Source organism: Canis aureus, chromosome 26, assembly GCF_053574225.1.
Source record: "Canis aureus isolate CA01 chromosome 26, VMU_Caureus_v.1.0, whole genome shotgun sequence".
NCBI lineage: Eukaryota > Metazoa > Chordata > Mammalia > Carnivora > Canidae > Canis > Canis aureus.
The window spans coordinates 49,143,465-49,166,217 of record NC_135636.1 but is presented as its reverse complement, the minus strand read 5'-3'; the positions used below and the strand labels follow the sequence as shown (position 1 = coordinate 49,166,217).

The window sequence follows — 22,753 nt, the reverse complement described above, 5'->3', positions numbered from 1 at the left end:
CCCCTGGGTGGGAGGGTGGGAGAAGCCAGGGAAGATGCTCCACAAACCTGTTGTTCCAGATGCTCTTGAAGAGGTTCAGAGCCTCCTGCAGGCGGTTGGTCTGGTTGTCCTCCCGAATGACCATGTTGTAGCTGCTGCTGGCCACCACGAAGATGATGGCAGTCACATCTTCAGCACAAGAAAGCAAAAGCAATGCACGTTAGAGGTGAAAATGACCTTTAACGATCGAAAGAGCAAAACGTGCTTATAGAGCTGAGAAGTCCATGGCTTCCATACCATTGAAGCATTGGATCCATTTGCGGCGTTCATCGCGCTGGCCACCCACGTCAAACATGCTGCGGAAGACAAGAGGACACCGGGTCGCTGCAAAGGGCTAACACCACTCCACCACTCTGCTGGTGGGAACGTAAGGGAACCATTCTGTTTCAAAATGGGAGTCATTCACTTACTGGAAGTTCACTTTGTCCACCTGGAACTTGGTCTCAAAGATTCCAGAAGTCAGGACGCGGCAGCGAAGCAGATCCTAAAACAAAACCCAGGTCAACAGATCTCCCCAAAACCAACTGCAATATTAGTAACTGCGAATTGGAAAGCAAAATCTTGACTAGCTTGGAATGAGGGCTCCGAGTCCCCCGACCAAGAACTTCTGCATACCTGATCACTGGGCACGTAGTCAGCCTGCTTGATGACATCAATCTTGTCCAGGAAGCTGGGAGGCAAGGAGAGACACACCGCGGTTTTCAAGGAGCTCATAAGCTCATGGTGATTGGCCCCCAATTCCTGCCTCGCTACAAAGCTGAGCTCAATGGAAATGATGGTGTCATCGTTACGTGGCGTTAAGTCAATGGGAGTTTTGCCTGCGTTGGGTATGTTTATGACTCAAAGCTTATGCCTCAGAAAGGTTAGCTCAAGCAGCATTTAAGATAAATGCATTTGGCTGATGAGATCTAGGAACCAGGAAGTAGGATGGACTCTTGGGGCCCCTGGCCTACAGGTACAGCACAGGACAAAAGGTGGGGTTCTGGTTCTGTGCAACCAGCAGAGGCCCCCAAACCAGGCCTATCTGATCTTGTGCCATTTGAAAATGATTGACTAAAGATTTAAAATTTCTCGGGTTGTTTGGCTTGGACTAAAATGACAAGTAATCTGAAAACTGTATACTTATGCTCCACACATTTTTTTTTTTTTAAAGTAAAATGGCACACTTAAAAGCAGCAAGGATTTTCCCCTCAAGGGACTCATGAAAATGAGATTGTTTGAATTACTCAGAATGGGTATCCCTTCCTCCTACTTTTTAAGAATCTCACTTATTAAAAGAGAACAAAAGAGGTTGACACAAGAGGCCCTTTCTGGCCTAACCACACCGAACAGGAAACGAACACAAAGTTCCCTTCCGTTCTATTTGGTCCATGAAATAGAACACTCCAGAGAGGAGACTTTTAGTTATTAAAAAAAGAATCCCATAGCCCTCCAAGGTTATGGATCCTTCTCTGGCTCGGATCCTGCACAAAAGAGGGGCTTGGGGCTTGAGAGTGGATCTTCCACTGGAGGGGAAGTTATGTGGAAGAGGGGGCCCCGGCCATAACCTTCCCAGAGCAAAGAGGACCCTGCTGGTGTTGCTGGACTAGACACACCATTAGGAAAAATAACTTTGGAAAGATTGGGGGGTCATTTAACTAATATGCAAAGTTCATGTTAAAACTAGGGGGGAGTTTTGGGGGCGTGCCGAGGGGAGGAGGGAGGGGGTATGGAACTGTTTGAAAACTGAAAAAAAATCACAAAGGCAGAAGAAGTCTACTGAACGACATTCTGCAAGTTTTTTCTCCCCTTCTTTTTTACCAGTTTAGAGTTAGTCTGGCTTAGAGGATACACTAACTTGCCCAATCAGTCCCACATTACAGCACCGGTCCAGAAATAGCTCCCCAGCCGCCCTGGCCTCCAGCATGTTGCCATGGCAACAGAACCACAGTTCTATAAATAGATCATCAGCACCAAATCTTGTGAGAGAGACATCTGGAGCCCCGCCAGCCAAACCCCAGCTCAACAAATAAAAATAGGCAGCTTAAGAAATGGGCAAGAGACCAGGATGGCAACTTTAACGTAAAGGCAGTTAAACCAGACACACGCTGGTCAGCGTGAATGCGGGGCTGTTCCAATCATCCCGCCAGGGAAGACATTTTAAAAGTTTGAAGCTGGGTTTTTTTTTCCCCTCCAAGTTTCCTTAAAACTTTCCATAAACTGTGCAAACGTTGCCATTTTCAGATAAAGTTGCAGGAGCAACTGAATGGTGCTTTAAGAGAAAACTTTTAAATGGTGGGAAATAAAAATTAAAAAAAATAATAATAATTTAAAAAATCCCAGAAACCTGGCTAAAATTCCAGTCAATGAACTTGTTACACCCTCCCCTGCCCCCTTCCAGGGCACTCAAAGCCTCGAGGGTTAAACCCTCCTAATCTTGTACCTGTGCTTCTGACTTGGATCCAAAATACAAAACGCAAACAATTCCAGGATTTCCATTTGTTTTGAGTTACTATAATTAGCACTTCCAGCTTTTAGTTCAAACTTTTGAGAAAATCAGGGACTTTGTTAAAGAAGTGGTAGGGGGTTGGGGTCACAGGGACCGGCCAAGATGGACTGTTTTTCTGTTCCTTGAGAAAACACACAGATTGGCGTGTCTAGTCCACTGCGACACAGCTCTGTCTGTGACAACTGGAAACAATCCACTGGGCACTTCCTATGGGAAGGCGGGGCCAGGGAGGGAGGAATTGATAGGTTTCACAGACCCTACGAGAAGCTTCTGTGATTTGTAGATAACAGGATTCTAGGGGACTTGCTGTTTGTTTGCTGTTACCTGTTCCTCCCTCCTATTTATTCAACCGGTGGTAGAGTCACAATAAATCCCTCAGGTTTGGGGCTCCTAAGTAATGCACTTGTTGCTGTTGCTGAGCCAACTGGGAACCTTGCTCCTGACTCCTTATTTTCTATAGCAAAGTCGTTTCTGAGTTTCAGCTACCTACATCACCATTTGTCACCTCCCTCCCCCCACCAAGTCATAAGACACCCCAACTTCAGAATATTTTCACCGAGACCACGTAGCGTGTTTGCGCTACCTTCAAAAACCCTTTATGGCTCTGACCGTCATGTATTTACTGTGTCAGGTACGGGATCGGGGAGGCTGTAGGCTATTTAAAAGGCAACGCTCCAGGTAGGTATGGTGCTGTCCATTGGAAGAGAGCTCAGGAGGGGACAGGGCAAGGACCCCACAGGGGGAAGCATCCTTGAATTAAAGCCCTGTGTGAATGAACGAATGAATGAATGAATGAATAATACGGGTAGGCAATGGAATTCAACACAAAACCTCAGTCCACATGAACAGCATCCAGTAACGCTGGACACGTCCTGCAGTCCCTTACCTGATTGCAGAAATAGCAAGGCCATCATCAGCCACCAAGGAGGGGGAGGGGCATGGTTCTGTCATCATCATTTGTTAGGTTTTTAAATTATAGCAATAAAATATAGTATTTTTACATTATTCAAAGCCCGAGAGCTGCCCAGTCTTCCTTCCAAAAGCTTGGAGGTCAATCCAATTAATTACTTCAAGCTAATTAATTACGAACATCACTTTACTGCAAGTAATTATCATTTTGCTCTCACAGGCATTAATTGTTTATATAAAATAATGTCACTGCACTGAAAAGTGCAATTAAGGGCTTTCTGAAACAAATGAATCAGACTAGAACTTTCTACGTGCAGGTGGAGCTGACTGGCTGGCGTCTATGAACAGAAGCCCTCTGCCAGTAACTTCACAAGCGGGAATTGAGAGTTTGAGCACTTTCTCCACGTGTGCGTATCCCGCGTGTGGCTGTGGAAGAGGGGTTACTCACTACTGGGCGCAGTCAATCAGCTGGTACTCGTTGGAGCGCTCATAGCAGGCACGCACTCCTTCATCCTCCCACAGAGCCTTGGCATGCTCATAGAACTCCTGAGAGCAAACACAAGAAAGGCCAGGGATGAGCATGTGCCCGGGCAGGAGCACGACCCCTCCCAACCCTCCAACTCAGGCACCACCAGGTGCCCTGTGACCAGCATGGGGTGGGATTCCCGGTGGTGAGCCAAATTAATGACTCTCTGCTCACAAGAACTTTCATTCAATTTGTTAAACGTAATTAAAAGCCAAAGTAATTAATTCCTGCTGTCCTCTTATTGTGAATTAACTGGTCCTGGGTAGTGTTCCTCCTATGTTATTTTTTGGGGGGGCGGGAGGGGGAACACAGGGCAGAGTAAACTACTGAATCATTTTGTTTCCTCACACAATTGCCTTTATGGGAAAGATATACATTAATCTGAATTAGGAGAATATGCCAAGGAATGATTCAGTGTTGTGAAAACAAGATATTTCATTTGTAAGATGTGCTGGGATGAAATTTCCCTTCCAGGAAAATTTGAATTTTACCCCAAAAATATGATGGTTAGGAATTGCTGGCAAAGCTGGCCTTCTCGGTGCCCATCCCTCAGGGAGGGTGGTGATAGGGAGAATAAAAGGAGCAAATGACCTCTGGGTTGTTCTGAACTGCAGTGGGGGTTACGATGCCCATTTCATTTGAACATAGAAACGTTTTTAATTATTTGGGGGCGATATTCCCTTAACAAGGAAAAGAGGTTTTTTCTTCGATGTGAATTCAGCAAGAGAAGGATTAAAAGTAGGAAGGGACACAGTCTAGCTATCAGCACAACTAATAAAAGGTTACTGTTCTGGTGCATTTTCAATAGGCTGCCATCTCTTCTTCTATTAGAAATAGGCATTATATATATTGTGCTGACTGCTTGAATTTTTTTTTCCAAGCAAATGCTGTTTAAAAAAAAGCACCTAGCCCTACTTATTAATACTGCTTCCCTGCTAGTAGTAGTAGTTTGCAGCCAAGCCCATTTAAAATACACAAACACAAATTCCCAGGAAAGCCTGACAAAAGGCAACAATAACTCATTGTTTTAACTGTAGACAAGTCCTTTCCTTCTGGGCCTTATAAACTTGCGCATCTTTCCATCTTGTTTCCCCGTTTTCCTCTCATAAACTACTCCTCCCCTACAAACAGGGGTGGGGGGGTCAAAATGTATATGCTTGGGCCTGGGCAGTTTTGTGTTACCTAAAAATAGTCCTTTATGGAACAGAGGATTTTTGTAAACAGCGTCCTGCACACCAACCAGGGCGCACAGAAGAAAATCTCCAAGTTATAATTTAGGTGAAAGTCCTTTTTTTCCCTTTTTTTGCAAAAAAGGGAAAAAAATGAGAAAGGGTTTCATTTGCCCCAATGCCAAGGACTGATTTTTGGGAAAAACAAGACAAAAAAACCTTAATAAAGGTCAACTAGCAAATTGTTTAAAATGAGAAAACTCAGGGCTGGCACTTCGTTTCTGCATTCTTTGGTATCTTGGGATACTTTCCTCTAACTGGACAATTAGCATTTGTGTGCCATGTTTAACATACAGCTTTGCTTGTCACAAGTCGCGTACAAGGGCATGATTAAGGCTGCGACACAACTCCTGACACTTTCCCGCATGAAAATTTACGATCTAATCAGGTTGAAGATTAAAGTGTGTTTACTTGTGGGGATGGGCGAGGCAAGATTTACAAGGGGTGATGGAATTCTGCTCACCCATTTTGAGCAAAAGCTCTAATGATCTGATTATTAGGGTTTTGTTTTGTTTGTTTGAACATTAAGGATCCTAAGGGAATTCACTTTTTCCTAAGAATCAGGATTGCTGAAACGAGTTTTGCCCGAAGTGTGTGGCTTTGGCACAGGTGTGCCTGGGGGTTGTGTGTCACCCATGTTCCTGTGCCACATACAGGTGACTCGCCAACAGAGCTCACCACCTGTGCCGCCCAGCGTGCCGGGGAGGGGGTTAAAGGGACAATCCAGGAGCTGAGCTTACAGGAGGGAAGTCAAAGTCAGGCACGTTCATCACGCTCAGAATGTAGTCCACTCTGAACTGGTTCTCAGGGTTGGCCAGCTCCACGGGGGGCACCAGGTTGCTCATGGCGGCCACGATGGTCTGAAAACAATTTAGCAAAGAGGTCAGGGGGACAGCACTGTCTGAAAGGGAGGCGAAGAGAAAAGAGAAAGGACCCAGACACGTACTTCGATCGCCTCTTTCAGGTTGTTTTTGATGTCCTGAACTTTGGTTGCCTTCTCACTACAGTGGGATTGAAAAGAGAAAGAGATCATATTGCATCACATTGATGAGCAGGGCCTCTTTAGTCAAGATATTCCAACTAAAAGCATAGTATTCTGTTCTTGTAAGAGCCGTGGCTTCCAATCTGTCCAGATTGGAGGTTCCTGAATAAAGGATGGTTTCAAATTATCACTCCCAAAGGTGTGTCCTGAGGACATGCCCGATTGGGGCAGATTAGCAAACTGGCATCAAGATAATGATCAAGTCTACTGTACCAGAAGTCAGGCCTGGCTCATTGACCGTTTCAGATGGGTTCCATTTTGTGAAGCTCCCACTGCACAGCAACACTCCTACAAGGTTCCTATTGGCCCTTTACAACACCCCTGTGTGTGTGTGGTGTGTATATTGGGGCTGGGGGAGGCTGATAGGTCAATCACATATTGGGGAGGAGAAAAGGTTTCATGGTTCCACTTGGGGCTTATTCCATCACTGGATTAGTACAGGGAACCAGTGAATGCAGATGAGGATACTATGAATTTTAAGAATTTGGGGCCGTTTTTATTAAGTCACCATGTCAGTCACCAGCCAGCAGCAATGATGTTTTTCAGTGACATTAATATAGGTTGATCCTTTGATATGAATAGGGATAATGTAAGATTCTGTCCCCAGAAGGCTTCATGACCTGGGACTTGTGTGCTGGGGGTGGGGGGTGGCAAGGGGGGGGGTACCTGTTAGGAGAAGTTAAAGGTTTAGCAGCCTTTTTAATTACGATTTGAACTTAAATCATATAGGACATGTGGGATGATCTTTATTCAGAGTCACTGGGGCTGTAAGTAAAGGCCACACCCTTTGGCTCGTGGGGGCGGGGCAGGGAGGGACCCTGATGGAATGTGTCAAACAAAGTGCGGCAGGTGTCTTTCAGTGCTGTCATTTGAGACAGGACCCAAGCAGATTCAAGTCTGTGTCTTCAGGGAATAAAAAGGACCTCTGCCTTGGGGTATAAATCTTATCACACCTATTGCCTCAACCTTGTGGTTTTGGGTGGGGGGGGTGGAAGGGAACCCGAATGCAGGACACACCTACAGTGCATTAGAGCCGCACCGCAGGAGTTGATATTACTGTCACGTGGCAGGAGGGTGCCACCCCTCAGAGGGAACTAAGGCTGAGGAAAAGTGAGTCACAGAAGCAGAAGGAACAGAGCCTCCTCTTTTTCTTGCTGTGTAGGACTTTTAAAAAGAAGCTGAAGATTCGTATCTGTGAAGCTTTCACTTGGTGGATTCACCAGGAGTCCTGGAATGGAGGGGGGAGAATCAGGCTTGTGACCACCCAGGAGAAGAGGAAACACAAGGAGGGGGGGTTGGTTAACAGCTCCTGCAGGCTGCAGGGTGGTTAGTAGTAGAGCAGGGTGCAAGGGGTGCAGGGTAGAGGGGAGGTGCAGGGGGTCGTGTGCTCACCTGCCAACAGCCCTGCCCCCCGCCCATCCTGGCCTTGGGCGTTCTAAGGAATAGCTAACATTTGCTGTCTCAATCCTATCAAAATAGAGATCTGCATATTGATCTGAGGGGTGAGCCCAGATTTCGGATTTCATTTCACCCCTTCTCCAGAGTCAGCCCTCTTTCTCCCTTAAACTGGCCTCTGAGAAACTGCTTTTGATATCGAAGAGGCTGGTTTAGGAGTGTTCTCATCAGTGGGGGGAGGGTATGTTGTGGGGTGGGGGTAAAATATGGTCCCAGGAACACGCCCCCCCGTCACACCCACTTAAAAGTGCTGAAGTCAGGAGAGCTTGAGGAGCAGACAGGACAGCGAGAGGCGTCCTGCAAACAGTCCAGCAAACCGGGAGTGTGGGCATTCAGGCCTCGATGGGAGGCTGGGCTCTGGCCCCCTCCTCTTAATGCAACCTCCCTACGCTGTCCTGACCCTCCTGTGGGGCTTTTCTGCTCTCCACATGCACCACTCACTGAAGCTCATTTCTGAAATTAGGAACCCTGTGCAGACCCAGTGCTACTAGGGTCAAAATCAGTTATTTAGACATGAGAAATTTCTAAAGGATGTGTGTTTGCCCCTAAAGTTCACTTATGGACCCAAATTTACCTAAAATCCCACGGGACAGATCCATTCCCATTCATTAAAAACAGGCTCCTTTTGCATGGTAATGAGAGCCATTAACCTTCGCTTTCAACGTCTCAGAGTAGTTAAAATTAGAGATGTCCGGGTATTAAATACCCAAATGTACGTACAGCAAGAGGAAAGTACCTCCAGAAACTAGGTTCTTTCATTCAGTTTGATATTTTGGTCTAAGTAGTAGTATGATAATTGGAAAACTTCCAGTCTTAAATACGGATATTTTGAGAACGTGTTCAGTATTCATCTACGTATGTGAATAGGTGTGGGAGTATATCAAGTATAAAACAGCTAAAATAGAAATCTAAAATCTAATTCGGGTGTGTAATACTAAAACATAAAATTCTTCCATTGAAGCAATTACTATGTAGATGGAGATATTATACTGGGGCTGGCAGGTTTATCATCATTTTTACTATCACTTAATGAATTTAACGTTGATTGTGAAAATCAGAGAAAAATCCCTCAGAGGTCTCTAAAACTACTTACAAAGCCAAATTATGTATCCATGATCAAGTCTGCATGGACTAAAATATCAGGACTGGGGCTGAAGTGCTTTTTAGCACATTGCTTCCCCCCTCCCCCCATATGTATATAAAGCCTGTTGTCAGGGTTTGAATTTTAAGAGCCCGTCCCCTCCCCCTCGTCAGCTGCCTAAGGGGTAGGGGGAGGCTAGGTCGTCCTAAGAGTCTCTTTTCCGTCCTATAATACCTTATCATTGTGCTTTTGTGGGAAAGGACAGACAAAAGAAGACAGCAGACAGACGCAGGATACAGGGATTGCTGAGACATGCAGAGAATTTTTATTTATCACGTATGTTAATTCTTATATTTACTTGCAGAACAGTCACAGATAGAAGTGCAGGCAAGGTATTAGTAGGGTGCAAGGGTCTAGTACACAGTAGGTGGTTCAGTTAAGGGCTTGTCAGGTAGTTCTCAAACGCCAACTTTTGGTACAGTAAACGGTCACTTTTACGTAGATGCCTTTGAATTGCTGTTACACTAAGTTTTTGCCAATGAAGGATTTCATGTCATGTATTTTTTTTGTGGGGTTTTTGTAAATTGTTTTTTTTTTTTTTTTGAATTTTTTTTCGGTTTTCGGTTATCTTTAGAGGTTAGGTGGTAGGGCCCCATTCCCCTCCCCCCCACAACAGAATAGTATTCTTATTAGAAGTTCCTAAGACCAGGCAATTCCAGCATGCAAAGTGTGATAGGACATAGCCAGGAAGATGAGAAACTGTAGCCATCATCTAGGGATAATATATTCTAAAAGAAACAGATGAACAAACATGTGTAAGTTACTTTGTCCCAGGATCCTTTGCCCCGCCCCACCCTGGCCTCAGAAGCTATTTCTTTGAGATACCCTAGGCTAGGTCAATTGGCTCTGCGTGTTCTCATGAGAAATAGCTGCTTCATCACTGCATGCTGAATGTGCAAGCAGACCTGCAATGGTTACCTGGCATGCGTGTGCGTGTCGGCATGTGATGGGGAGTGGGGATGGAGAACTGAAGAAACACAAAAAAATTGATAATGAATGGAGAAAAAAAAAAAAGCGGATGCCATCGTGAATTTCCTATCCACTAGCTAACACAAAATGCCTCCAATTAAAAAAGTACTTGAAAATCTTGAAAAGATCGGAGACTTTTCGAGATCATTCTTAACAATGACCTCCTGAGAGGTGCCGAGGCACTTTTTTTCCTCCCCAAATTACAGACAGTGCAGCACCACGTATTTTAATAGGAGAGAAAGATTTTTGTCTCCCCCCCTCAAAGGTCTGAAATTTTAAAATCAGACCAAGCACTGGGTGGAGGGAAATTAGTAGATAGTTTTTAAAAACAAGTAGCCAATTTGAATGGACAGCTGGGGTAGGGGTGGGGAGTGGGGAAACAAACCATACGGAAAAACATCAATTCTCGAAATCTTAAACTGATCAGCTAAAGCTGAAATGAAATCTATAATTTGTCCCCAGCTGGATTTAATTATACTTAAAGGCTCCCCCCCCCCCATTACGTTCTGCGCTTCCCTCGCTCTGCAATGTTAAGAGACTGTTCATGTGTCATGTGCGAACGTAGACCATGATGGCTGATGGCCCTGAAATGATTTTGTTTCCTCCCCGGGTCTCGGTTTCCCAGTGTGATCTTCGTGTGTGTGTGTCTGTTAAAAAAGTTTTTCTGTTTTTGAATGTGCCTACCCATCGCTGTTGCTCCTTGCAGCTTGCGGGTCCTCTTCGCCGCCCCTTTTAAAGAGAGATTGAAAGCTCACCTAATCTGCAAGGCACCGCGATTTCCCAAAAACCCCACACAGCCTCTCTACATTCCTAAACAAATGTCCGCCATCCTCCCGGGTCAATCCTGGTCGCCTTCCTGGCTAAGTTGGAATGTCTACTGAGACTGCGGCCGTGGAGGGAAGAATGCCACACCTCCGCCACCCTATTAGCCGAGCCCTCTGGAGACTCTCTGGTCGGGTATACAGAAGGGACGGATAATTATTTTCTTGTGCTTTCACTAAATGTACACGCATCAGGGAGATAAAGCAGTGATTTATCTCACAATTCTTTTGAGAATATAGCAGCTCGTAAGGCTTATTTCTCCCAGATCTCAATCTTTCCCATGTTGTATCTGAACACACAAAGGCAGACATGCCTGATTTTTGCCCATGATTTCCTGGTGCAGTATTAATTTCCTCCCTTCTTGTAGTCGGGGTAACTACCTCTAAAGTGTTTTTATTTATATAATTGTTCCCGATAAATTGTCATCAATTAAAATTGTGTCTGCACCATGAGGCAGCAAAAAAAAAAAAAGAAAAAAGAAAAAAAACTGGAAGAACAAAATCCACTACTACCACCATAAAAAAATAAAAAATAAACAAACAACCAAAAGCCCCCAAACCCTACTCAAAACCTAATCTTCATAAATGGTAGGAATTCCTCCTTGAAGGTGGGAAGGGCAGCGCAGCTAAGCGTTCTACATGGGTTTTTTTAATTGATTAGCTTATTAGCTCAACCAATGTTAATGGCACCTTCCCCCACCACCCCAACATGAGGAAGAGTTAGCTTTGAGTTAGGAAAATCCACACTTGACCTCTGTATTTCTCAAGGTCAGATTAATATTACACTTTACTCTCAAAATGTAACCGGCCCGGCAGTCTGCGGATAGTTAAGGCAAATTTAATAGCTCAGCCCAGCCCTGACAAAGCGCACATTTACGGGAGTGAGGAGGGAAAGGCCCCGCGCCACGCAGAACACCCCGAGTGGATGGATGTCACCATTATTTCATAGGGAATTCCTAGTGAAGAAGGAAACCGCTTTTGTTGCAATACCGCAGTGAGGAAAAAGAAAAGAGGAGGCTCATTTGAAGGAGACAAAAATAAAGTTTCTAGACTCACACGAAGAATTCCCCTGTATGTCACTTCCACGGGCTAAATTTAACATCCTGAGAGATTACCTATGGCTTCCTCTACCAGGCAGGCAGACTGGGAATGTTGCTTCCTCTTTTTAAAAAGAAAATAGAAAAGAGAAGTTCTGGTTTAAATGCCTCGTGTGTGTTACAGACTGCTCGTCAAGGGAGAACCCTTTCTCTAAAAATTAAAAAACTGTAGGGCAGCCTGGAGAGTGAGGAAGCCTTAAGTTATAGCAAGGATGTCCTACCTTCTGCTGGACTCAAGAAGGTAAACAGCGGCGGCTGCGTCCTTTTAAAAATGCTAGCCATGTCCAGTTTTAATCAAAATATTTATCCAGAGGGTACATGGTCAAATTATTTTTGCTTAACTAGCCTCGTGAAGAAGCACTCCCCGGCAAGTTGCGAGGGGCGGGAATAATTATACAAGATTTATCTTTAAATTACAAATTCACATAACTAAAAGTCAGTTTTGTTTATCAACTGCTGGCAATCTCTGGGAATAGGGCTTTATTGAAGGGTGTGTCAGGAATTAAGAATCTCAGAATTTGCTTTGTGACAAGTGAGAGTGAGCCACTCTATTAGTGACCTGTATGTGCATATTGATAACACATTGGGTCACTCCTAAAATTGGTAAAGTAGCCCATCCTAGCGAATCCATGCTTAAAGCATAGAAATCATCCTAAACTAAAACACCCAGTTGTATGTGTGACATCATCCTCAGCCCGGATTAGCTGACCTAAGAAAATTCTAGAATGTTCCATTAAGGGCTGCCTTTAAGTGCAGTCCTTTTACCTCTGAAAGGTAATAAAATCCATCATTGTGTCCTCAGTGCCTGGTGCGTAGAAGGCATCCGTACGTAAAGTATGTAAATGGCATTTTATTTGGGGGGGGGGGGGTGGGCAGAGGGGGTACCTTTGGTGCATAACAAACTATGCAGCCTTGACTCAATGTCCCCTTTCGAAACCAAAGGGGATGCAACGGAGACACAAGTTTTAAACTGAACCCAGGTTTAGGGAAGGGATTAGGACTGCTAACCAGCTAGTAATTCCAAACTAGTGCCTTCAGGTGTTTGCAGTCTAGTGCAGTGAATGGCTGTCACCCCAGTGAAAGCAGAGGACCAGAGATTTAGTGTCTTCTGTTTCCCCAGGGGGGAGGAGGGGGTGTCCATTTGGGGTCTGGAAAGAAAAGCAGTGCCCTGATGATATTGAAAGCTCCCCTCTGTTTGCATTCTTCATGGCAAACAGGACCCTACATTTCTCTTAGGTCCCTCACTCTTAATCTTTGTTCTCAATGCGGTATTGTCACCCTGTCCCTATACCACGATGCCTGCAAGGACTTTTCAAAGGCAAAAATGCCCCTTGACCCGGCCGGCCGGAAGTACCTAACTCCCAATCTCCATCACTTACATGTCTCCTTTTTCTTTCTTTAGGCAAGACTATTGATTTTTTTTTTTTTTAAAGAAAGGGAAACAATGATTTGCCTATAATATTAATTCCAAAGGGGGCTGGTGGGGGAACAATTAACAGGGACTACTTGCCTCTTCTAACTTTGTTTTAGATGAGGACATTATTGAAACAGTGTTTTTCTCTAATAGCTTAAAACATCCTGCATTGGTGCATTGCGCTGACATCTACTGGGATGCGGGGGTGGGGGTGGGGGGGGCTTCTCTGCAGTGGCCAGGGTGCCCGCAAAGGGGGTGGCCTCGGCAGGTGTCAGCCATGTTGAGGACCCACTGCACCAAAATCTGTGGGCAGGTCTGCGGCAGACCTGTCACAGGGCCAGCCAGGTGCTGTTTTCCTGGGGTGGGGTGTGGGGGTGGGGGTGTTTTCCTAAGAACCCTGGTGCTTTATTATTACTGTTATTATTTATTGCTGCACCAAAGATTAAAAGGAGGGAGGGGGGAGGGGAAATCCCCAAAGAGCTCTTCCCTGGATTTTCTAACATGTAGGCTGAAAAAATTAAGTGAAAATTGGCTACCCAGCCCCCAAAATCTACCTAAACTTCCTAAAGGTTAGTATCAAACGTGTTAATCCTGCTGTGCCCTTGCACAGAGTTGACACTTACTCTCCATTAAACCCATTAACATGCAGGATCCTCATCTGCTTCACAATGGTGCTTTTACCAGATTCTCCGGCACCTAGAAAATGAAAGTAAGTCTCAGGTTATGAAGGAGGCATTTTACACACTTTGGGCAGGGAAGAGGACTGCCGTCTTTTCCATAGGAGCAGCACGCAGAAAAACAAAATAACAAGACTTGCAATTTTCCTTGACATTTCGACGCAGAGAAAAATGAAACACATGTACAACTCTGTCTACCTGCAGTATTCACCATCACCGTTAATGAGAATTCAAAAGGGATTGTTGTTTTCAGGATTTTTCTGTCCCCCCCCCCTCTTTGGGTTGCTTTAAAATTTGTGGGGTGGGGAAGCCAAGGGGCAAAGGGAAGGAATGACGCAATTTTGTCATATGGGGGGGGGGGGAGAGAAAATTGAAGTTAAAACTGAAACTGAATTCTTGAAATAGGAGCATTCACTTGGTGAAACGCACACATCAATGTAGGCAGCCACAGAATTCACTGTTTGTTGGAGGTTTCATGGTTAAAGCACCCAGGATTCACAAACAATGCCCAGACACCGCAGTCTCCTTCAGCTTTGCACTGACGCAGCATTTCCCTCCCGCAAATTCTCACAATGCAGCTTCTTTGCGGGCAGCTTTCTCTAGCCTTGGGCTACTCAAAAAATCAACCCCAACCCTCAAGGTTACGAGGATCCTCCCTCCCTCCCCGCCAAAGGTATCATCCTAAAGATAAATTCTCTCTGGATACAAGCACCACCATGTTGCAGGGGCTGGGGGGGGGGGTAGCTGGGGTGCTGGGGGGGGGGGGAGTGGAAGCCCATCAATTGTATGTCATCTTTCTCGAAAAATACATTTTTAATATCAAACGTAGTGCTTGAGAACAACCATATTCACATACAGCAACAACTGTAGAAAGTCTTAAAAGGACACGACTTAATGAGGAAAAATATTCCTGGGAGCTACTGAATTTTCAGAACCCCCAAGCCCTTCTCTGGAAGTCAGAAGGAGCACATGCCTCCATTTTAAGTCACCTTTCATTTGTAAACATATATTTTATGGGGGGGAAAAAAAGGCACATTTCCACCCAGCTAGAAGGAGGATTGCTATTTTTTCATTTTCTTTTTTTGCAAATGTACACTCTCTTCAACAGATACTCTTTGTGTGAAAAATTTTTTGCCCTCCTCCCACACAATCCTGTTTGGGTTTTTTAAATTTTTAATTTTTTTTTACCCTTTTTCTTTTTTTTTTTTCGCTTTTCATTTTATTAATTGCTTTTGTTTTACTGCCCAGAGAGCAAAGCATTCCTCCTTCTCTTGCCTTTTCATAAGGCTGTAATCAATATCTGTAAAAGTTAAAATTAGTTTCCACAGAAACATTGATTTCAAAGCAAACACTGTATCTTAATGAGACCAACTCTAATAAGTCAAAATATTATTCTCTAATAATGCAGAGAATACAGGACATTAATCAGGATCTGCAAATTCTTTTGTCAGAAGTGTTAACGTGTGTAACACCTCTCTCTCACAGACACAAACAGGTCTGTGCCTCAGTTTCCATATTTATGAAATTAGAGGATTGGGCTGAAAAATTACTGCAGGGGCTTTAGTGGCGCTGTAATTTACTCAATTTCATGTGATTAATAAGATGCATTTACAAAGAGGATCTGGGGTATCATTAAGGTTTCCTGGAGGGGGGCATTATTTGGTGAGAACTACCATTTAAAAATGCAAAATGTGTGGCACTGAGTTGGGCTGCAGACCCTTATGCCAGGGGCTATCAATAAATCATGATAAAATGTAGCCATAAAAGCTAGGACACCTGGGGAAAATTAGCCCACAGGGATGCAAGGTGTGTTTCAGAGTAACAGTCTCAAATTAAGTGGAGACTTTGTGATCTCTGAGCAAAGGTGTCAGAAATCTAAGGCACCTTTAGTATCACATTTGTTTCAAATTAGTATTCAGGTAGAAGGATGGCATTCCTAGGAAAGATTCTAGACTTTTCCAGGCTTCTACTTTGAAATCAAGTTATATACACATTAATATTCACATAGCATAATTCTACCTTTAGCAGTTTTAGGCAAGACTTCAACACAGGTTATCATTTAATTTTTGAAATGGCAAATGCATAAACACCAGACTTATTACCACTTAATTTTCAGCTTTATAGAAATCTGGACCCAGGAGAACAAAGGGGTGACCCATCCAAAAAAAAGCAAACCAAACACCACCAACAAAGAAAAATCAACCTTTTTACATTTTTATTCTTTATACTCAAGCTGTTTTGTTGAAATGTGACCATGAACTAGGCTTCAACCTAGCAAATTCACAAATTAACTCAGATAGCCAAATTACTAAGGAAGTGGAAAACTTCCATACTAATTAATGCTTGTGTAATTCTTCTGGTCATTTCAACAATTTCTTTTATGCTTCTGTTTTATTTTGTCCCATCCCCCCCTCCCTTAAGGAAAAAGGAGGAAAGGCCATCTCCTTATAGTTAACACGCCCCCCCTCCCCGCCTTTTTTTTTTTTTTCTGGCCAAAGAAAAACCGCAATCAAGAGAAAACCCAAAACCAAACAACCAAATGTCACTTGACAAACAACTAATTAACGTCTTTTCATCTCCTTCCACCTGGAAAAGAAGTCTTCTCCTGAAAGCGCTCTCAATGCCCCCTCCCACCTTGAAAAGGACCAAAAAAAAAAAAAAAAAAAAAAACCACGCCATTTCCAGACCAAGAAGCCATTTACAGACAAATGTCATTTTCCAGTTCTGATTTGTGAATGTCTTTTTTTTTTTTTCCTTCTTTCACAAAGCACTCTCAATGTGGCCGACTAACAGGAAAATGTGTGTGTGTGTGTGTGTGTGTGTGTGCGCGCGCGCGCGTGTGTGTGTGTGTGTGTGTGTTAATGGTTTGGTGCTGGTGGTGGTGGTGGAGGGGCTACAATTAAATTCTCTTTGCTTTTCAAAAAGCCTGCATGTCTGGAAGAGGATAAAAAGGTCATACTGTAAAAATGACGTGTCATTTGGCTTCACTGGGCACTTAGCGTACTAACTCCATTTTCCTTTTTTTTTTTTTTAATTTTTTTTTTAATTTTTTTCTTTTTTGGGGTCTTAATTTTATTGGATTCTCCTGGTCTTCCTTCCACGGCCCGACCCGGCCCGGGACACGTCTGCTCCGCGCACACGGCGTGTCCGGCCCGAAACGCACCGAGTCGCGCCCAGCGGCGGCCGCGCTCCCGCCCCCCGCCCCCCCGCTCCGGCGCCACGACTCGCCCGCGCCCCCTCCCCCCCACTGCACCACCTTTACCGCTGCGATCCCTTCCGAGGGGCTGATGTCACCCGCCCCCCCCCCGCTCCTCGGCCACTTCCCCCGCCGAAGCCTCCCCTTGGCGAGGTCCCCCCCGCCCCGCGTCACCCCCTCCTCTCCGGCCCCTTTCTTCTCCCTCTCCCAACAAATCACACATCCCACGGAGGCGGGTCCCCCTCCCCCTGCCCGCCACCCCATTTCCTGTCCCCGAAACCCTCTTTTTTCTTTTTTTTTTTTGTCGCAGTCTCCCGAGCCCGGCGGGGCTCCCCCTCCCCCTCCCCAACATGCACCCAAACCCCTGGCGTCGTGTAGGCCTCGCGGAAAACAGAGAGAGGAAAAGAGAGCGAGGGGGAGGCGAGAGAGCGCGAGACGGACGGACGGACGGACAGAACGGGCGGGCCGGGGGGGGGGCCCCGCGCCCGCGCCGCCGCGGCCCCCTGCCCCGTTTTGAGCCCCCGCCCGGCCGAATCCGCGCCCCGGGGTCCCCCTTCCGGCCTCGCCCCCCCGGGGACGGCCCGCGAGCGGGCGGCGGGCTCGGGAGCGCGCGCCCGGGGCGGGGGGCGGGCTCGGCGCGCGCGGCCTGCGGGGCGCCCCGAGGGGCCCCCGGGCCGGGCCGGGCCGGGGCCGGCGCCCCCCGCCCCGCCCTTACCCAGCAGCAGCAGGCGGTGCGTGGCCCGGTAGACCTGCTTGTCCTTCTGCAGCTGCTTCTCGATCTTTTTGTTGGCCTCGCGCTGCGCCTTCTCCTCGTTGCGCTGGTCCTCGGTCTTACTGTTTCCGAGGCAGCCCATGGCGGCGGCGGCGGGGCGCGGGGCGCGGCCGGGCTGCGGCGGCGGCGGCGGGGCCGGGCGCGGGCGGCCTCACGCGGGCCGGGAGGGCCGGGAGGGCCGGGAGGGCCGGGGCAGCGCCGGGCGGGCGGGCCGGGCGCGGGCTCGGCTCCTCGGGGAGGAGCGCGCGGGGCGGACTGCGGGCCGCGGGGCGCGCGGGGAAGGGAGGTTGGCGGTCGGACCGAGGGGAGCGCGAAGCTCCCCGCCCCTCGAGCCGAGGCCGAGGGGGGCTGATGGCCGCCGCCGGGCCGAGGCGGACCAGAGCAGGAGCTGCGGGAGCTGCTGCCGCCGCTGCCGCCGCCGCCGCTCTTATTGCCTCGGCCCGGGCCCGTCGCCGCCCCGACCCAAAGCTTTGCAGCGGGCGGGGGGAGGCGGGGGGAGGAGGAGGAGGCGGCGGCGGCGAGGGGGGTGGAAGGAGGAGGAGGAGGAGGAGGAGGAGGAGGGATGAGGAGCGGCGGCGGCGGCGGCGGCGGCCGCGGCGGCGGGGAGGGCGCGAGCTGGCGGAGGGAGGCGCCCCCCGGCTGCCCGGGAAGGGGGGTCCCTCCGCCCGCGCCCGCGCCCGCGCCCGGCCCGGGACGGCCCGGGGAGCCGCCCCCTCGCCCCCCGGGCTCCGGCCCCGCTCGGGCCGGGCCGCGGGGGGAGAGGGGGCGGCCCCGAGCCGGTGACGACCCCTCGCACGACGCCAACGCTCCACCCCCCGGGCCGCGTAGCCCTGCGGCCCCCGAGGCCGAGCGCCCCCACCCCCCCTCCCCGCCCCTCCCGCGGGCGCCGCCGAGGGGCCGGGGTGGGCGGAAGGGGAGGGAGCGCGAGCCCGAGCCCGGACTTCGGAAAATTTTCGAAAAGAGAGAGAGAGAGAGAGAGAGAGAGAGAGACACGGAGAGAGCCAGAGAGCAGGGAGAGTGTGGAAAAAGCGAGGCGAGCACGAACCAAAGGACAGAGCAACCGAAAAGGAAAATGTGTCCAAACACACACACAAATACTCAATAAAAATCCACACTACACAGCGATGGTGGTGTCTGGTGGCGGTGGCGGGGGGCGGGGGGCGGGGGGCGGACTAGATGAGCCGCTCGTCGCGCCCCCGGCGCCGGGCGCCGTGGCCCGAGCCGAAGGCGCCGCCGGCCCCCGAGCGCCCGCGGCCTCTGCGCCTGGCGCGGCCGCCCAAGTAGGAGAAGAAGGCGCAGCCCAGGAACACTCGGAAGCAGCAGGTCGCCCCGAACACGAAGCCGCAGCCGCGGCCCTGCTCCGTGCGCTTCTGCAGCAGGAAGTTGAGCACCCACGAGGGGCTGCGCACCGAGAAGACCAGGAAGACCACGAGCGGCAGGTGGGCGCTCAGCGCGCCGGCCTTCAGCGGCCCGGGCCGCCACACGACGCCCCCCACGCGCGGCGCCGAGTAGTAGGCGTCGTCCTCGTCGCCCGAGTCCGTGTCCCACGCGGCCCAGGCCCTACTCGCGCCCCCGCCGCCGGCGCCCTCGCCGCCCCCGCCGGCGCCCTCCGCGGCGCCCTCGTCGGCGGTGGCGGCGGCGGCGGCAGCGGCGGCGGCCTCCGGGCCTCGGGCCTCCTCCGGGGCTTCGGGCGCCGCCGCCTTCTTCTTCTTCTTCTTCTGCATCTTCTCCAACTTCTTCCTCTCCTTCTCCTTCTTCTTCTCCTCTCTCCTCCTCTGCTCCTGCAGCTTCTTCTCCACCTTCCTGCGCTCCTTGTCGGTCAGGAACTTCTCGGGGGGCGCGCCCCGCGCCGTCGTCGGGGTCCCCTCGGCGTCCCCGCTCCTGCGCGGGGCGAGCGGCTCTCTCGGCCCGGCCAGCGCCGCAGCCGCCGCCGCAGCTTCGGCAGCCACCTCGGCCGCAGCCGCCGCCGTCTTCTTCTCGCTCTCCGCCGCCGCTCGGGCTTTGATCTTCATGGCCATCTTCAGCATGGTGGCTCGGCCCCTTCGGGGTGCCCGGCTCTCGCCTGGCCCGGGCGCCCTGCTTGCCCCCGGCCTCGGCCTGGCCGGACCCCGTGCGCCCCGTGTCGGGGAGGGGGCGGGGGTGGGGGCGTCGGCCGCGATCCCCGCCGCGCTGCCCGGAGCGGGGGACCCCGGAGCGGGGGACCCCGGAGCGCGCGCCGCTGGCTCGCTCGCCCGCCCGCCTGCCCGCCTGCCCGCCCGGCCGGCCGGGGCGTCGGGCTGCTGGGCTGGCTTGCCTAAGAGTTAGCGCCAAAAAGGATGAGCAAACGGAAAAAAAGGGGTGAGAACAAACCAAAAAGCACCCAACAACAGCGAGAAACCAAAAAGCACCGAGAAATGTCAAACAACTCAAAAAAGAAAAGTGCAGAGGCGCGATGGCACGAGTTTGCTGTTACCCTCAGGCGCTCCTCGGTTTGGCTCTTGGGCACGCCAATGGAGAGGAGGAGAAAAGAGAAAAGAGAGAATTGGGGGGGTGCCCGGCGGGCTCGGGGCAGGGCGGCAGCGCCGGGGCGCCCCTGCCCTGTCCCGGCCCCGGCGGCTCTTGCCCCGCGCCGGGCGACTCGCACTTCCTCGGGAGGCCACGGTGCACCCGGACTTACATGTGAGTGAGGTGCACTCACACGCAAGCAGTGCCTGCCTGCCTGCCTGCCGGCCGCCCGCCGCCGCCCCGCGCCGGGACAGGGGTTCGCTCCAGCCGGCGCCGCAGCCCCGAGCCGGAGAGCCGGGAGCCGGGGAGCCAGCGAGCGCCGCCGGGCCAGCCACCTGACGCAGCCCGCTCCGCGGTGCCGACGCGACTGAGTGTCCCCGCCGGAGACGGCGCTCCTAAGCAGCCCGATGACGCCCCAGCCTCTTCAGAGGACGGACCCACAGCGGCGGCCCCTATAAACCGAAGGGGAAGCCGAAAAATCGGCCCGCCGAGGACGCGCCCACACGGGCCGCCGCGCGCGCCGGGGGTGCGGGCCGGTGCGTGAGGGGCGTGGGCGTGGGCAGGGGGCGCGGGGGGCGCGGCGGCGCGGGGCGCGGGGGCGCCCAAGGCGGTGGGCGCCGGACCCCGCCTCCCGGACCTGCCTCCCAATTTTCGGTGAGTGGTGTAGCCCTGGGCGGCGTGCAAAGTGTGCGACGGCGGCGCTCGCCCCTGCCGCGCGCCTCCTTACCTCCAGCTCCGGCCGGCGCACGCGGGGACCGCCGCCCACCCCTCCCCTTCCCCGGCGGCGCGCGCCCGCCCGCGGAGCTGGGTGTCGGAGACACTAATTAATCGCGACGCCCGCGGAGGGTGCTCAGCTGTCCTGGCGGGAGGCGCCGTGCGAGCGAGCGCTGCTGCAGAGGCCGGCGGCGGGCGGTGCGCCGCGGTGCAGGGTGCAGGGCGCAGGGCGCAGGGCGCTGGGCGCTGGGCGCAGGGTGCAGGCGGCGGGCTCCGGGCGGCGGGCTCCCGGCTGCACCCTCGGGGCCCGCGGCGGCTTCCCGGGCCGGACGGGACGCCTGCTTCTCCGCGGCCCGGCTGGGGAGCTCTGCAACAGAGGGGAGAAGTAGTTTACGGAACATGAATTAGTTTGAGCGTCGTTTAAAAACTTTATAAAAGTGTGTCCCGGCGCCAGGCACACGCACAGGACGCGGGGTGCGGAGCAGCGACACTGAAGTTCTGCAACACCGACGCTGCTCTCCTCCCCGCGGACCCCCCGCGTGAGTCACTTGCACCCGTGTCTGCTTGGGTGCAGCTCGTTCGTTCGTTCATTCATTCATTCATTCATTCATTCAATAAAGGTGGTGCATGCGGCTCACCTTGTGCGCAGGTGAGCACAGGTGAGCAGGCTAAGACACCGCGACTGCCTTTGGTGGGTGGGCGGGTACCACCACCTAGACTAGGTGGTCGTGAACTCTCTCCCACCCTTGACCTTCGTTGACTTAACAGACTTCCCGGAGCCTCCGGTTAAAGTGAGGAAGGAAGCCCACCTGTAAATGGAAACACACCTAACAGAGCTAGGGGCCAGGGGTGACTGATCCCACCGGACGCCTGGAGCCAACTGTCGCCAACAGTTCCTAAGTTTTCTTTGGAAACCGAAAGACACTAGTAACTGTTCAACGGCACTACTGAAATCCCCTTTCCCAAAAGTAAGAGAAGCTGTGACAGATGAAGATGTCACCTATTATTTTTCTTGGCCCCATCAGGTACACCTCCATCCCTGTTCTACAAGGCCTCTTTTTTATGGATCCGGGAGACAACAGGGCAATTCAAAGTCACTAAAAGAACACTTGGAGTTAAGCACAGGAAGCAGAAGCCGCAGGCCAGACCCTCATAACCCTCAGCGGCAAGGCCGCCGAAGGCCTCCGAAGCTCTCTGCCCGCCACCGGTTGCTGTGCTTGCCTTCCCCTCCTCACGCGCAAACTTCACCAGGTCTCTATCACACACATCTGGCCTCTCTTCCACACAAAAATATACCTTCTTTTGAAAAGAGCTCAAAAGAACTGCTGTTCCAGGTTGACTTTTTTTTTTTCTTTACCTAAACCAGAGCGGGTAAAAATAGTGAACCCGTGGACCCAAAGGGGCCTGAAAGCCACCTCCACAGCAAGGCCTTCGGAGCAACTATTCTGTGGCTCTTCCGAGAGATCGTGACTCACAGTCATTCACCGACTAGATTAGACACTAGTTGAAGACAGGGCCCACGTTTTCTATCTTCCTATATTGAATAAAAACTTCTTGGTTGAATTTGATTAACTGACTGTGGATTTTTAAAAATTGGCAAAGATTTATAAGGAGGAGGAACAGGCCAGAAATTTGTTACGCTCCATTTGTACAAAGGCATCTTCCTTCCTGCTCCTAATGTGGCAAAACACAAATATACTGTATTTAAGAGGAACAAGGTAAATAGTAACCAATGATACTTATGCCAGTAGCTACACCTTACTACAGTGAACCTAATGCC

The 22,753-nt window shown here is 50.5% G+C and overlaps 1 protein-coding gene and 1 long non-coding RNA gene across 9 annotated transcripts in view; one reads left to right on the top strand and one right to left on the bottom strand.

The window, feature by feature from the left end:
- Positions 1–22,753, bottom strand: part of GNAS (GNAS complex locus) — a 67,418-nt gene that overhangs the window by 1,420 nt on the left and 43,245 nt on the right. For 2 of the 6 annotated variants that reach the window (XM_077873752.1, XM_077873747.1), the window contains exons 2-10: positions 13,754–13,826; positions 10,483–10,527; positions 6,138–6,192; positions 5,932–6,051; positions 3,885–3,982; positions 655–709; positions 450–523; positions 277–335; positions 48–168 (exon numbers count right to left, since the gene is read on the bottom strand). In XM_077873752.1, coding sequence (XP_077729878.1) covers positions 48–168; positions 277–335; positions 450–523; positions 655–709; positions 3,885–3,982; positions 5,932–6,051; positions 6,138–6,192; positions 10,483–10,527; positions 13,754–13,826 — 700 coding nt within the window. Of the gene's footprint in view, positions 1–47; positions 169–276; positions 336–449; positions 524–654; positions 710–3,884; positions 3,983–5,931; positions 6,052–6,137; positions 6,197–10,482; positions 10,528–13,753; positions 13,827–17,718; positions 17,869–22,753 lie in introns of those variants that run through there. The other 4 variants (XM_077873749.1, XM_077873748.1, XM_077873750.1 and 1 more) reach the window with 4 other exon arrangements.
- LOC144298611 (uncharacterized) lies at positions 12,475–22,541 on the top strand. 3 transcript variants are annotated; one of them, XR_013365559.1, is made up of 2 exons: positions 12,475–12,550; positions 21,742–22,541. It is a non-coding gene; the product is annotated as an uncharacterized LOC144298611 (long non-coding RNA). The 3 variants fall into 3 exon arrangements; XR_013365560.1 differs by lacking the exon at positions 12,475–12,550 and adding an exon at positions 20,967–21,512; XR_013365558.1 differs by lacking the exon at positions 12,475–12,550 and adding an exon at positions 20,967–21,632.